Source organism: Ambystoma mexicanum, chromosome 6q (genome assembly GCF_040938575.1).
Source record: "Ambystoma mexicanum isolate Mex_15411 chromosome 6q, UKY_AmexF1_1, whole genome shotgun sequence".
Taxonomy (NCBI): domain Eukaryota; kingdom Metazoa; phylum Chordata; class Amphibia; order Caudata; family Ambystomatidae; genus Ambystoma; species Ambystoma mexicanum.
Genome location: NC_090937.1, coordinates 1,557,769,179 through 1,557,785,591, shown reverse-complemented (window position 1 = coordinate 1,557,785,591; position 16,413 = coordinate 1,557,769,179). Strand labels below are relative to the sequence as shown.

General features: G+C 42.0%; 1 protein-coding gene across 1 annotated transcript in view; it reads left to right on the top strand.

Moving 5' to 3' along the window:
- Positions 1-16,413, top strand: part of ADAM33 (ADAM metallopeptidase domain 33) — a 390,445-nt gene that overhangs the window by 300,271 nt on the left and 73,761 nt on the right. Inside the window, exon 8 of the mRNA XM_069630341.1 lies at positions 2,536-2,705. Within this exon, the coding sequence (XP_069486442.1) occupies positions 2,536-2,705 (170 nt within the window). The remainder of the gene's footprint in view (positions 1-2,535; positions 2,706-16,413) is intronic.

Sequence of the window (16,413 nt, the reverse complement as noted above, 5' to 3'; positions counted from 1 at the left end):
CAACAGATAGGGTGACTCTATCAAACGTGCAGCTGACAACTCTCCCCCATAGAGAGAGAGACCTAGAGACGGGTGGGGAGAGAGAGAGAATGAGAGCGAGAGCCAGCACTAGATAGACAGATCTAGTTAGAATGGTACTTGGCTTAGTAATATTAAAGCTGTTTGCACCATTTGGAGCTAGGAGTCCCATTTTCATTTTCTGGGTATAATGTGGCATATTAACCCCTTAAGTGCCAAGGACGAGTATGCTCGTCTTTTTTGCATAGACTTGCATAATAGCCTGGCACTTTAGAACTCAAGCTCCGCTTCACCCTCATTCAATTTGATTAAAATGGAAACCCATTGGGTTAAATGTCCATGTTCAAGTTGGTTTTTCACAGCTAATCTTAAGTGCAATGGCACAGCCAGACGTGTCATGCTCTATCAACCAGCTGGAGACTTGAATTTCACAAAGTTTATTTGTAGATGTAAGTCTACTTAGGCTTGGAAATATAGTTAGTTGTGCAGATTGAAGTCGCGACCACTGCACAGAGGCTCCTGGGTATCATTTTCAAATGCTGTTACAGCCATGAAAGGCATATGTCTGACATAAATGTGCTCTCCTGTGCACAGGGCACATGTTAAGGGACCATTTGAGAGGAGGAAACTGCACACTTTTCCCAGAGTCTTCCTGTGCCCTCTTGAAGTAGATACAGTGCAGCAACCGGAATCATCCCCAGTCCTCCTCAAAACAGTTTTTCAAACCCATTTTTTTTTTGCTATTGTAGTTATACAAATGTGTGGTTCAATGCCCCCTCGAGATAGGTTGGGTTACTTGCTATACTCGCTTGTTCACTGAAATAGGTGGACTGGCATTGCACATAATTCTACATCTGCTTTAGGTTCCTGTCCTCACCCTTAGCTCAGAATTATGCTGCATGGCTTTGAGTCTAGACACTTGACCACAGGATCATTCTAGCCTCTTGCCAAGAAGCAGTCAAATCTCTGCAATGGCTTGACAGGCGAAGAACGATGGTCTGGAGGGTTGCCTATGCAATGGCAGAGGTCATTAATTCTAAACCTTTCCGCCATATCCTCTTTTGTTTTGCTTTAGTCCCCCCTAGTGGGACGGATATTCCCAGACATGGGTCCCGTGCCTGATGGGCTTAGAGACCCAAGCTACTCCTCATTGATGACGGCCAATGAGGCCGAAACATGTCTGGGGATGCTTGTGGTCTCGTGCAAGAAGGGAGGTGACCAAGCAGTTTAGGCTGGAGTTCCTCCTTTGGGGTGGAACCAAGCATGATTTGCATATGGTCCCTCCCCCTTCTGTAATGGCTTGGCAGGAGAAGAACGATGGTCTGGAGGGTTGCCCACAGCAATGCCAGAGGTTCAGATTAATTCTAAATCTTCCGGCCATCACCCATTTTGTTTTGCTATTGTCACCCCGAGTGGGACAGTTATCCCCAGACGTGGTTCCCGTGCCTGCTGGGCCTAGAGACCCAAGCTACTCCTCACTGATGAGGCCCATTAAGGCCAGAACATGTCTGAGGATGCTTGTGTTTTCATGCAGATGGGATGTGACTTGGAAGTTCGGACTCGACAGCCCCTTTGGGGGTGGGACCAAGCCTGTTTTGCATATGATCTTTCCCCTTTTGTAATGGCTTGGCAGGTCTTAAGGTTGCCTAGAAGAAATGCCAGAGGTTAAAACTAATTCTAAACCTTCCAGCCTCTTGTGTTTTGCTTTAGAATGTCTGTGTGAGACATGGTTCATAATAAATTCTTATACATAAAAGGCACCCACTTTATTATATGTTGACTTTCTGTGATGTCACTTCCTATGGTGTATGTCACAGTTCACCACAGCCTGAGCCCTGCCTGTGCATAACCTTACGCAGAGCTCCTCCACATCTAGCAGGCAACACTATGCACCCTCTTGTGCGTGTCTGGGTATCGCACGATGGGTGAGGTTGGTTCTATGAAAGACTCCTACCCACAAAACTGGAACTTTTAGAGTGTTCAGACATATTCAGCAGCATTTGTGTGCACTCATAAACCACAACTGGACGTTCTGTCCCTGAACGTGATGTGGGGAGTGAGGGGGTACAGGTAGAAAAAACATCTGGAAAAATGTGGGGTGTGAGGAGAAAGAAGGATTGTGTGGTGGAGAAGTATTAAGTAGGTTTTGTGAATACAGAGGCTGGTTGAATGATATGATATGCTTGGTTATTTATAACACGCTTAATAAGGAGAGGTTTCTAAGCGCGGACCCGGGGATCGAACCTGTGTTGCTCCGTGTCGTTTTGCTTCCAAAGCGAGCACGTTGCCCCTAAGCTATCCTCCCGAGGCGAGTTATGAGAACTCTTAGGCGCAACCTACGCCTGCCATCTCACGCACCTGAACACAGCACTCTTTGTGAATGTACAGTTTACATCCTACCCTCTCTCTCACTGCCTTCCAGCCAGGCCTCACTTATTTTAGTGTGCAGCGACAAACGTCTGTTTTCTCTTGCTTCATCCACACAGGATTTACCTTTTTTTTCTCTCTATCTTGTAGATATTTTCGAAAATCGACTTTCAGATCTTTCTGGTGGGACTGGAAATCTGGTCTCATGAAAACAAAGTCAACATTTCGGACAAGGCTCCTTCTACGCTGAAAACGTTTTTGGAGTGGCGGAGAAGCGAACTTCTGCCCCGAAAGTACCACGATAATATTCAACTCATTAGGTACTGTACATCCACCTGCACATAATATGATAGGTTATTTGTAACATGCTTAATACCCAGAGGTTTCTAAGCGCGGCCCTGGGGATCGAACCTGTGTTGCTCTGTGTTGTTTTGTTTCCAAGGCGAGCATGTTGCCCCTGAGCTATCCTCCCAAGACATGGGACAATCTGATGGTGGATAAGTGGGCCCCTTGCACGTTTGCAGGTATTAGTAATGGGATTACAGTTGCCACCGCTGGTAAGTGATATTGCGACCTCTTTAAGAGGAGTTGTGGTTAGTCCCCGCTCAAAGTCCCATAGGGCTTCATTGGGAATGGAAGATTTCCACTGCAGGTAATTGCTCCATTTATTTTGAGGTAATACTTCAAGGTGTAGGATGGATATGACCCCTCGTTGGATTGCAATTCATAATCAGGACTAAGCCATTCCATTACCACCATTTTTTGTTTTGGCTGTTAGGTGGCCTGGAGCACCACCTATGCACTGAAACAATGGCATTAGGGTACAACTTGGGAGAAATGGCATATGAGAACGGGCATAAAGTTTGTAGGTGATGCTTGGTTATTTACTCACCCATTGACTGCCATGGCCATGCTTATCCCTGTGGCCATTCCCAGACAGTCCCTGGCACTACCCACCCAAACCCATCCTCTTGAGAACTCTTTGAGCTCACTTTATCAAGCCTTACCATCAAACTTTGCATTCAAGGGACCTGGCAGTGTTTATTTTCAAAGCAGTCTTCTGAGACTTAATGACTTAATTGGAACTGAAAACGAGCTACTAGTGTAATTAAAATCGCTTAACCAAGTCATACTGAAGTCCTATTAAAACCAAGCAATGGCAAAGCCAATAGTTGAGGCTTGTGTATTTGTATTAGGCATTTGCCATGCACTGCTAGTATATGCCCAGGTACTCACACCATTTTGCAACTGCCATCTTTAATGACCTGTTAAAACCACTACGACAGTGCCTGACAACTGCCTATCCCATGCCGACACAAAAACCAAAACTGTAGGGATTGCCAATGCTTATTTTTTCAGTTGCTGTCAAACTCGTAATTAGGTCATTGACTCTATGTCTTCCCATTATTGAAAACATGAACCCAGGGTGCAAACCAGTACAAAGGCTTCTTTGCTAGTAGTAACTTGCTCCAATGATCCTCTTTTGTCACCAAGTGTCGCTATGGTGTCTATAGAGTTCGTAACCCATGGTCAAAGCATACAAACCTACACCACCCTCACCTGAGCTTAAACCAGTCTAATCATATATAAATTACTTTTGAAAACATTGCATTTACTTCCAATCAAGGAGCCCTGCTTTAATGGACCTACATCTGATTAATTAAAGGAATAGTGCGCTCAGAAATAATATTGTCCCGAGGGTTCGGGCATGTGTTTTAAGCATACGTTGATCGATCGTACAAACATTTCCAATGCACCTTACTGTAGTTTTCCACTTTTGTACACATGCGATATCAAGCAACAGGGCGCGGCCATTTTGGGATAATCGTATCCGTTGCTGCATCGCCCAAGCAGGACTTCCTTTGTAGCACTAAATCATACCCCCTGCCCCTGAGCCTAACATCACCAAATCATTGATATTCTACGCCTTTCTCCCTGACGTTACTGGGCAGCGTAGCCAAACGTGCCCAGTCATTACGAACGTGACGTGATGCAGAACCCGGAAATCAACACATATCGTCTCACAACACAGCGCGTCAAAATTCGGAATATAAAACTGTACATTAAAAGGAAACAGCATGACTGTACAATTTGTAAAGTACATTTATTTCACAATAAACGTTTTGAGAACATCCAGTGATTGCCATATTCAATCAAAATGGAACTTTTTTCTTTGCTCTCGATCCACAGATTTTTATCATGAGTCACGCATTCCTCCTTTTGGGTACAGAAGGTGTTCGTTTTGGGTAAAAGAAGCACTTTGGTCGCTTGTGCATCAACTTGGCACTAGACCACTGTAAAAGTTGTTATGTTTGGCGATCGTCCCAAAAAAGAGTCAAATAAATCCAGTTATTGACATGTAGCTGCAGCTGGTGGTTGAAAAGGCCATCAGTTGGTATCTGGAATCGATGACAATCGCAGAATGGCAGGATGTACCTGTTTGCAAAACATAACAATAGAAATGTGTCTCAGTAGCCGATCTTTATTACAATTTATCTTTTTACTTATTACTTCAGCATCGAGTTAAAACTAACGATTAGCACAGATGTGAAACAATGTGAACAGAGAGAAAACAACGTGAAAAGTACTCCATAATTTGCTTCCAAGGATAGTGCAATGGAGTATGTTCAGCTCTAAACGTGATGCGGAAGCTGACGCTAGAATTCGAGGTGCACATAGATGGCATTTTAATAAATTATTAGCATTGAACCTGGGGGAACCGAGTGGTGGTCTACATGCATCTCTATGCTGGACTGCCCATGTGCCCGGTAGAAAGACCAGCACACAAAGGTTGTACGTGCGTTTGATTGCAATATGCCACACAGAACAAATGAGTACAATGTAACCCAGCAATAAGGTTCAGATAATGATAATTGGACTAATTCAGGTACAAAATCATCGAAAGTCAAACTTACATTATATTTGGCATTTCCATTCTCTTGGCGTAATCCAGACGGTAACGCAGACTCTTTTTGCATCAACGATTTTTCATATACCGAATTTACATGTTCCTTTGTCCAGGTTTGGAATGGAGAACCTTATCATATCTTACATTATTACACCCCTCCTTTAATTCAATTCCTTTCGGAATGTTCCCTTTCTCTCAAGGTCAAAACAAATTGAACCTTATACAGTGTGTGCAATGAGTGGGCTTCCTCAGCTCGCAAGCAAATATTCAAAGCTGATGACCTTCACTCAGAATGAACATACATTCTTAGTTTGCAACATTTTGTCTCACCGCATCCATGAGAACTGGAATTGTGAAGCACGGGCACAGGAGGAAAAATGTGGGGGCTGTTACTGCACGCTGTTCGTCGCGCTGCTGGGGGGTAGGGGTAACTTGGCAATGACACAATGCGTCCTATTCCAAAATAGGAGTCGAGGGTACACAAATGGCGTCAAAATGTGTCTAGCAACAGCCCCACCTCTGCTTATGTCACGGCCTCCTTCCCCATGGCAGTAGATTGACAAAGGAGGCACCCACCGTGAGTGCAAGATCAGGATGCCACTTTCACGTATAATGTATGTTGGCCGGGGGTTCAACCGACCCACCCCTTCCTTACATTGGAAACGTCCACCAACACATGCCCCATGAATATATTGGTCAGAGTGCTTCTTTTTCTCACCAACAACGCACTTTGATGCACTGTTTTGTTCACAGTCAGTACTTCTTGCGTGCCGAGTATCTTATGTAGCCTAGGTCTCATCCCTTTTGTGTGACAAGCAGTTATTTAGCTATTTGGGAAACTGTATGGTAAGGCAACTGCCAAACTCCAAAGTTTATTTCACACTGTTATCCATCTGGCCCTCCCATGATCAGTGAAGGTCCCACAGTAGCTTGACGAAACTGTGAAATGTGAAAGCACAGCATTACATTGTATGGCAATCATAAAAATGGTACTAGTTGAAAAGAAAATGGACAATGAGGATAGATTTCAAAAGACAAATTAGATGCTTTATTTGGACACTTCATAAAAAGATTGTTGATAAAAAAAAACAGATGGTAATCATTTGTAACTGGATTTGAACTGTTCAACGAGCTCTGTTTTAAGTGGACAGGGCACGTTGGCAATGTTTTGTGGCAATGTATGTGTACTCGGAACAAAATCGCACGCAATTCCGTGAGTATGCATCTCCAAGACATTAATAATAAGATATTTCACAAAATCGAATTCCATTTCCTCATATACTGGCTTGACCACCCATTTTCTGCTTCTTTTTGTAAAGGCCATAGTGTAGCGAAGCATCCCTACGTTTCCTGCAGTCCTCGATTGTTCATGGCCTACATTCTCGTTATGCACTAATGCCGCTAGTAATGTCCTTTATTTTATCGCTTCTATGCCGAAATGCAATCTCTTTGGCCTGTACTTGAGGCACATATTGTGGAACACCTCCAAATCTCCCGTGTGCCAGAATTCTGTGAGTCCCGTCAGATCTCTTGATAGAGTTTTATCAAACACAATCTTCCCAAGGGCTTTGTGTGGAAGTGAAGATGGAATCAACCACTTCTTCCGTTCCTGCTCAGGCGACAAAGGGCCATGTTCACATTGGAGGAAATGTTGGTTTTCTGTCCAAGAGTGAACGTTGGAACAGTGGTGCATTAGTGACCGCATTTTTCTAGTGGAATTTCCACAGACCCATCACATGTTTTGGAGCTCCACCAAAGATGGTTGCTGAAAGTCTGGGACCACTGTGAAATACTTTCAGAACCTTTTTTTTCCCTGCAGCAGAGATTTTTTTATTGATGGATTTGGCAACATGCCATACATCAAAGTTATGTCGAATATTTGGAAACTGCTCTCTAATTGTCTTGGCTATTGAAACGTGTCTGTCCGTGGCTATGAGGTTGATTTGCATTCCCCTCAATTGTAGATCTTCCAGTGATTTTATAAAACCAAGTTTCTCCATGGCTACTGAGGATTTACATTCGGACACCTGCATGACCACCGAACTCACAATTTCTTTACTTTCCATGTCCTGAAAGTGGTATGTGCAGTACTTTGCTGAAAACCTGGGGCTGTCCATCGCCAGCTAGCCTGAAACGTTTTTCGGAGAATGTACTTTGAATAGACAATTGTTCAATTTTCCAAGCTTCACTAATGGCAGGGAATAGATATTGACGTTGATAAGTGTAGTACTGCTTTTTAGAAATGAAATGGAGTCGCAAAAATTGACAGAAACTGGACAACTTAATGAAACTAGAGCCACTGAAAAGTAAAGCTGCTGCACACAGTAGATTGCCAGCTGGCAGTTTCCCCAGTATCAGTTGAGCTGACCATGAAAAGTTTTCATGCAACATTTAACAGGTGGCATGTATTTTGAGGTTACTGCATTGTGATAGACGAGTCACATTCACCAATGGCTTCCCACATACTTCTCCTCTCACTGAATGCACACATTTCAGTATCTTTTATAATCTCCATCAAGCTGCTGTTGAATACTAGGTATTTGGCCGCCTTTATTAGACTGTCATCCTGCATTAATGTTGTTTCTGACTGAACTGTTGTTGACATATCAGCCAAACTGGACATACTGTAGTCGAGATCTTTGTCTAGTTCCTCGGTCAATTGTATTGATGCTTCGGTCTCTGTCATTTCAGCGTCTCTTACTTGAACATGAATCGGAGAAAACATCAATGTCGACTGGTTTTTGGGTGGCCCTTTTTTGGCGGGTGTCGATTGCGTCAAGTGGTCAGCGACTAATTCAAAAGTATCTTCAATACATTCTGTTTCATCTTCATCTGGTGGAGCAGTCGCATTGTAGCAATGGTCCAAAAACACTTTTCTGGCTTCGCCGGTCACATTAAATTAATTTTCTGGCCATTGGGCAAATGTATCTTGAGTCTGAACATGCCGCGCCTTAATTAATAGTTGCTCCATGGTGAAAACAGTTTGGCAAGCAGCATCTCTCATTTGTGTCGCTGTCTGTGTCTGCATAGTCCGTACACCATCGGGCAACTAGAAGACAGGTTGGGAAAAGGATGCTCAATATAAATCCAGCATACAGGCCCTCATTAGGACTCTGGCGCTAAACCATGGTGCTATTAGCATGTCCGGAGTCCGCCATGGAGAAAGGGGGAATTACCACCCCATTCCAAGGTTGGCAGGCGGTAATTCCCCCTTTCTCCATGGCCCTTCCCCATTCCCATTTTGCCCCATAGGGCTCAATGGGAATGGGGAAGGCAGCAATTACGGTACCGCAAATTGTGGTACCGTAATTGCCATCAAGGTCCCTTTGAGGGTCCCTACTTTAACGGCTGGTCCAGACCAGCCGTTAAGGTCGGGGGCCGCAAAGGGACCTCGTAGTAAGGCGTTAAGGGTTTAACGGCGCTGACACCTTTAACAGCGCCGTTAACCCCTTAACGCCAGGGTCCTAATGAGGGCCACAGTATTGGACAATTTACATTAAAAAAAGCATATTATGAAGGCCCCAGCACAAAATACTTGATAAAAATTGAAATTGTTTATAAATTACCTTATCTTTCTTGCTTTTCGTTGAAACCTTCTTTACTGTAATGTCAGCAACAGCAAGTTGGTCCACCGACTCGGATCCACGTGCCTCCTCTTCTATATCTGGATCTTGTATACATCCCTAGAAAAGATATCCATTTAAAATGTCATTTGTATTAGAAATCAAATTATTCCTTTGCACACATGACTTACACAGATACACTCGTACATCGTGTACGTCATTTTGTCAAAATGTACATTTCGGATTTCACCTGATTGATGGCTAGTTTACTCAATCTAAGTTGACTGTCCGAAGCACACTAACCAAAATGTTGCACTCAAGCAATTTGCAAAAACTACTTGTTTCTAATATTGTCCCTGTCTAATAGTATCAGATCTAGGACCGACTTTCTTTCATTCGAGGGTACTGTCAGTATGCATACCTCTGGCTCGGGATCAACTACAAGGGATGATGTAATTGTAGTCGAAGCTTCATCATCTATCTGTAATACAGTACTTGTATTAGTATGGATGAAAAAATTGGAAATTAAACACACACAATGTGACAGAAACAATGGTACATATCTATAAAAAAAACACGAATTAAACATTGTGTAAACGAATGACACGATATGTAAATATGATGAGATTATCTCATTCGATGAAACTGTCAGTATGAATACTTCTGGCTCTGGATCAACTACAAGGGATGATGTAATTGTAGTCGAAGCTTCAGCATCTCCCTGAAACACAGTACTTGCATTAGTATGGATGAAAAAATTGAAATTGAAATCACACATTGGGATGCAGACATTGGTACATATCAATAGCAAACCACGAATGAAACATTGTGTAAACGAATGACACGATACGTAAATATGATCAGATTATCTCAAATCCCATGCATAAAACAATTCTGGAACTAATAGCTAAGTAAGACTACCTGATATGCGCTCGAAGTGGTTGTTGACTCCATGCAAGACATGGATGCTGAATCTTGCTCCTTCATATTCAATGCATAGTCATGGAGTTGTAAAGGGAAAATATTATTTGATTTAGAAATGCTAATCTTAAAAATTGGCATGTAGGGAGACTGATTACAAGAACATTATGCGTATTTCAAAGGATACTATAGCATAGTTATCTGTTCCCATAAATCAATTTTCTATGAGGCTTCTAAAACCAAGGACAGATTTTTAGTAAAATGGTCTTTATTTAAAAACACCAATCCATTCATTTAGTTACCTGTTGACTACCCCAAGGGCTATAGCAAAATTCGGAACCGTGACTCACCTGAGGCGGCATGTGAACGAATAGGGTCGGAATAGCATTTGGGAGCCATTTTCGAGTCGTTCTGAGTTGATTCTTCTTTGTGTACAAGGTTCGGTCGTACATATTCGGGGTAAAGTGCAGCCTGCAGATGCGGTATCGATCACCCCTCTTGTCCTCCAAGACTTTTTTGACTCTACTTTCAAGCTCTGCCGGTGCATATCCACAATATCTGACCCATTCTCCAATTCGATCTACAGTCTTTGGGAATACATGCATTGTAGTGCCTTCAGATTTCTCATGGGTCTTAGAAGGGCAAACGAAAATCGAACATGCAGGCATTGTTGTAAATTCTGCAAAAAGAAAAGGTCAACATTATTCGAAAATGACTTTGCATAAAAACGTGACAAAGAAGGAATTATACCATCCATTCTTCAATGCAAGGTATGTTTTCGTCACCACAGCAAAACCAAAGTAGCGTGGGCGGCTGTATTATAGGATAACTTTCATAAACAGTTCTTTGATCATGTTACTCGACCCTTAAATGTACTATCGTGCATCAAAAGGAAATATGCTTATATTATAGACACGGTCCTCTAACGATGCAATTTAATGCCAATTGACACTGATGATAATTGATATATCGATAACATAACAAATTAAACTCGAGTCAATGGCAATGAGATGAATGAACATAACATTACTGGGTCCGTTCGTTCGAAATAGATAGAAATTTAGAGATCAAGGAGATATGATTAGGATACATGCCCTTAGCTTGACCAACAAAAAGTTAGATTCAGCAAGCAAGGTAGCTAGTGGCAGGAGAACAGGGAGATGTTCACAGGTAGCACATTCATGAGTTGACTTGCAGTGCTCAAAGATGTTCTCATGATAAATATCAAGTGGTTTATAAAGAATTAGAAAAGAGGGTGTGTATGTGAATGAATGACATGTATATGTTGTGGTCTTATGTGGATTGCAGGGGCGTGGTCTGCTTCCAGGGGAGCCTGGCTGGAGACACAGGGTCTGAGGAGGGCATGTGTACAATGGCCGCTGGGCGTAAAATACCTTTGAAGTGTACATGGTGTTTGGCACCTTGGCCGTTCGCGCCCCCTGATAGCACCCCTTGTCAGCGCACATCCACTGGTGTCAACTGCCTTTGATAAAGGAGGTGGGATGGATGGGCCTGAGGGGGTGCAGACAAGGGCCGGAACACTGCTGAATGGAGACACACTTGATTCACTGGAAAACTGAAACAACCATTGATAAAAGCTCTGCTGTGCTTTATTTTGTTTCTTAATGTTATGGCACAAATGTAGTACACTTTATAAAGTTCAGGTTGCAGCACAGTGGGGGAAAATCCCCTGTATTGACCGCTGTCACTGGGGAATGTGTCTCTAATGGCACCAACGACACAGGTGGGTATATTACGCGGTGTCCAAGCCTCCCATGAAGCCACCATGTGTATGAACGATAGGCCACCAGCCTGCACCACCTGTGAAAGAGAAAGATACAAACTGTTTTTAAATGACCAAGATAAGTGTATTAAACCCTAGTTGTCAATGACAATTCTTGTATCCAATGGCATTGTTGCCGGTACAAATGCTACCTTGACACTGTACAATATTGAACGACTATTATACGACTATTACTAGAAAATTGCAAGACTAAATTGGTTTGACAATGATATATTGAAGTTACGACAATATAGGAGACAACCATGAAATAGTAGTAGCTTAAGTGACATCACAACCAGAGTATACTCACTCGTTACTTGGATTCCAAGGGCGAACTGTTGCGAGAAATTCATGCATAAGCACCATCAAAATCCTCAACACGGACCATGTGAGGCAGGCTGCCCTGAAGTCTGGCAGTTCGGTAACGCATTGCGCCTGTGGCTTGAACTGCGATACGTAGGACAAGCATCCAGAGTTTTCTCGGCAGCAGCAGTTCTCCTCCTCGGTTGGCATTAGCGTGCACCGATTGCAGGTACACCAGGTGGAAACGCGGTCCATGCGACTAGGACCAGTCTCTTCATCTGTTGAATCGTCCTCCCAACTGTCGTCCAAAGCCCCATCGTTTCCGCATCTTTCTCTTTCTTTTCTCGGAATACTCCAGCTCGTACTGGTAGGGCTGTATTGTTGCCATTGTGGGGGAAACAAACGAAAATAGTTTATAGTAATGGTGCTGGTATCTGTTTGCACGGGCTACAAGCAACGAAGGTAGCTGACCATAGCACAGAAACGAGTTACAGAATACTCAAAGAAATACAGTGAGAGGAATGGAATAGGAAATCTGATGTTGTCTGTTGTGAAGCGGTCTGTTTATACTTATTGAGGGTGTCCAGTTAAAGTACCGAATACAAAAGGATTGAATGCCAAAGGTGAGCGTGCATTTTTTTAAAATTCAATAGGGTCGAATAGTAAATTGTGAGAAACATTTTTGAAACTTTTTTGAATTTGAATTTTTTTTAACATAAAAATAATGAACTACACGTTATTGTTTGCATATTATGCATTTATTTTGTTATATATATTGTTTAAAAGTTTTCTTAAATATAGCATAATATAGTTTGTTTAATGCAAAACGTATTTCAAATGTATAAAGTAATTTTAACATTTTTTATTCACTGTTAAATAATAAAATAATAAAATATATTGAATATTTTGTAACCTTCAAACAAATGTATTACTTTTTCACCAGTAGATGGCGCTGTTGGTTTACTTTAGTATATTAAAGTTTTGTATATGTTTTCATTTGTGTTCAACATATGACGTCTTATGTTACGTAAGGTTACGTGGTCGCCATTTCCTGGTCCGGTTGCTTTTTGTACGCGCTCCCCTTTTTCAATGGATTTGATTTTATTTTTTCAATGGAAGGCATTTTTTGGGGGTTTTTTTCTGCTTGGATTATTTTTTCATTTGGATTGCTGCTTCGGATCGGAGCTTTTTCGCATGGATTTTATGGTCGTATGTTTTTTTTCATTTGGATTTATGTTTTTTTCTACTACGGAGTTCGGAATTGGATTTTTTTTCTTATGGATTTTTCCCATGGATTATTGGTTTTTTTGTACCTTTTTATGGATTTTCCACTTGGATTATGTTTCGTACCTCCTTCGGATGTGTTTTTTTCACTGTTTCCTGCCTTTGGTGACTTTGTCCGGTGTACAGAACTGGCGGTTTTTGGTGAGTTTATTTTAATTTTTACTACCATTTTAAGTTGTATGCAATGGCTTCTAAGTATTGCATTGGCTCAATTGTTTAAAAACTATTTACTATGCTGTTTATGCGTTCCTCGTAGTCTCTGTATTTTCTTTTGATTTTAGTGGTGTTTACCATTGAGATTGTTTGTGCTTTTTTTATTTCCTGTGTGGTTTGTTCTGATTTAAGGTGGTTGATAAAGTGCAACAAGTTTGGATTGTTTGTATTGAATTCTTTATTGATTTTGCTATGCCATCCTTCTTGTATGTTTTTGGTTCTTGGCCAATATTTTTTCAAAAGCTTTCATTTGTCCTTGTTCAAAATCCATGATGATTGTCTTTGGTGATTTGTCTGGCAATGATTCTTTGATTTATGTACATATATATATATCTGTACAGTTCCTCTGATTTCCCTGGCATTAATACATAAATCAACGGTATAACAGTCCCATTGATTGTTCCGTGAATTCTACAAAATTGATGAAATGGTGCTGGACATGATTTAAAAGTTGCATCCCCGCGCCATATAGTTGAATCCCCTAGGTGCAATAAATTAGTTAGTAGCAAAAATCAACATTTTTTTCATTTTTAACATCCAATGTTTTCCGCAGAAACTGTTCACCTTTGTCCGTTTTCTGTAACATTTCTGGTACATTTATGTTTACATATGTCTTTGGTGCCATTGGCAAATTCTCCTTGTGTTGTTTCTGTCTGTCTACATTTCTTTTCATTAGCTTGGTGTTTGGCATATGTGCGGCAACATGTAGTGGCAATTTTTCATATGCTCTGTTTACTAGCGAGCTGGTCGCTTCATTTTTATTTTCATCCACATTTATTTTTAATTTCACTTATTGATTTTTTTATTAATATAGTTGTAGTGTCTGGCATATGATTATGCTCCCCTATACATTTTATAATTTCATTCTCAGTTATTGCTTTTCCCATACACTGTAATTTGTTATATTCCGTACACTTCCAGTAACTTGTTTCTTTCCGTGTAGATTCTCTACTGTAGACATATCCTTCATATACTAGCTGCGAACCTCCCATTTGTGATTTTATGTATTCCATATCCGTATCAATAGGTATCTGTAACAGTTAATTTTATAGATAAGTATTAGTTGTTGACTGTAACGTGCTAATGAGTTAAATATTTCGTCTTTTCTATTTGTTTTACTTACCACTTTATTTTAGTCAGGAAATACGCAATCGTCTCGACGTTTGTGTCAGCTGCTGTCTCCTTTTCACCTTCCCTCACACACTGACAGTTTGTTTCCAACCATCACCTGTGCATATTCTTTCTATACAAGGTTCTTTACTCTTCGTTTAGATCTCGTCTTTTAACACTTTCTCGATTTCACTTTCATTCATTATGTTTTTTAATGTTCGATCCTTTTGTTTCGAGCAAATGACCTATTTACAGGATTTGTACCTGATGTCGAACCTTTCACTTTCGATCCTTTTGATTCGATACTTTTTTTTTTCAGTCCTTTGTTTTCGGTAATTTAACCTATAACCCTTATTGAGGAAAGAGGCATCCTGCCATTTCCATGGCGACACGTCATTAACTGAAGCACAAAGAATGTTGACACGAGAAGTGCTTTGGCGTTGTGAAATGGGTGGTACGCGTCTAGTGATGTCAGGCACAGGGGCTGGGGATATGATTTAGTGCCGCAAAGACAGTCCTGCTTGGGCGATGCGGCAACGAATAAGATTATCACAAAATGGCCACGCCCTGTTGCTTGATATCGCATGTGTACAAAAGTGAAAAACTACGGTAAGGTGCATAGGAAATATTTGTACGATCGATCAACGTATGCTTAAAAACACATGCCCGAACCCTCAGAACAATAATATTTCTGAGCGCACTTTTCCTTTAATCCTATTATTTTCAGATACCTAAAGGAGGACGGCCCAAGCCGGAATATACTGATGCTTTTGGGGGAGCAAAGGTTCAGTTCTTCAGAACTCTCTCCCTTCACCTCTGCATTTACAGACCCTTTGCAGATGATTTTGTAAAGGACTTAAAACCTTGTAATTGTGCAGCCTGTTCTGGGCCAACCATCATGGTTGTTTTGTCCATCTCCCGTCTTCAGCATCAACACATGTTGAAAGCACTGTGAAGCAGCTGAAAGGCTGTCTGTGCACTATATGAAAAATAGTTAGCAACCGGGGTAGGTGCCGCAGCCAATCAGGTTGCTCTGATTGCATGCTGAATCCCACGATCCATGGGTGCGTTCGGATCTAGCTGAAGGCTGCTCGTACCCTCCCCAACATCTCCTCCCTTAAACCCCCTTGCCTCTGGTATCATGCGGTCCTCGCCACCTTCCGCACTGATTTCTCAGGCGGTGCTGTTCCAGGAATTCCAGCCACCATAGGAGTGGCTCTGTCTGAAGCCCCACCTTCTATTTCCTTGGCCACAATCTTAGATAAGTATTTGTTTGAATGAGCAGGATAAAGTAAGCACACAACCCATTTATTCAAATAGATTGTTATCAGCATCTCAGTTTCAAAACCCATGGTGCTAATAGCAATAATGCCGTTCCCGGCGGGCTAGATCCACCGGTAACAGCACTTGGGCCCTTAATTAAGGTGGGTTGTTGCCAGCTGATCTCGCCTGCCTGCACAGGCATTATTTCTATATTAGTAGCCAGTTAGGTTGCTTGGCTTGTGGGCTGAATCCCACGATCCACGCCGCGTTCTGAGCAACCTGAAAGGTGCGAGCGCCCATCCGGTCATCTTGTCACTGTGCCGAATCCTTGGATGCTGTCCCTTCACCAATGGACGAGAACCCTTCTAATGTGGCCAGAGCAGTGCGGCCACAGATCAATAATACACCTGGGGTGGTGCACAGCAGGAGGGTCAGCTGGGGAGGGAACACCCTCATGGGTTGAGAGATGACACCCTAGGAGAGAGGCGGTACACTTCCGTCATGATCCCAGTTTCCACCACCTCTTACCCTCTCCATGGTGCAAGACTCCTCCATACATCTATGTATGCAAACAAGCTAGAAGTTTGTCCTCCTTTCAATTATACTAAGATGAAGAAGAGCAGTCATGACATCCTGAAGAATAGTACTCCGAAGAAGAAGATGTGGAGTGCAGAAGAGAA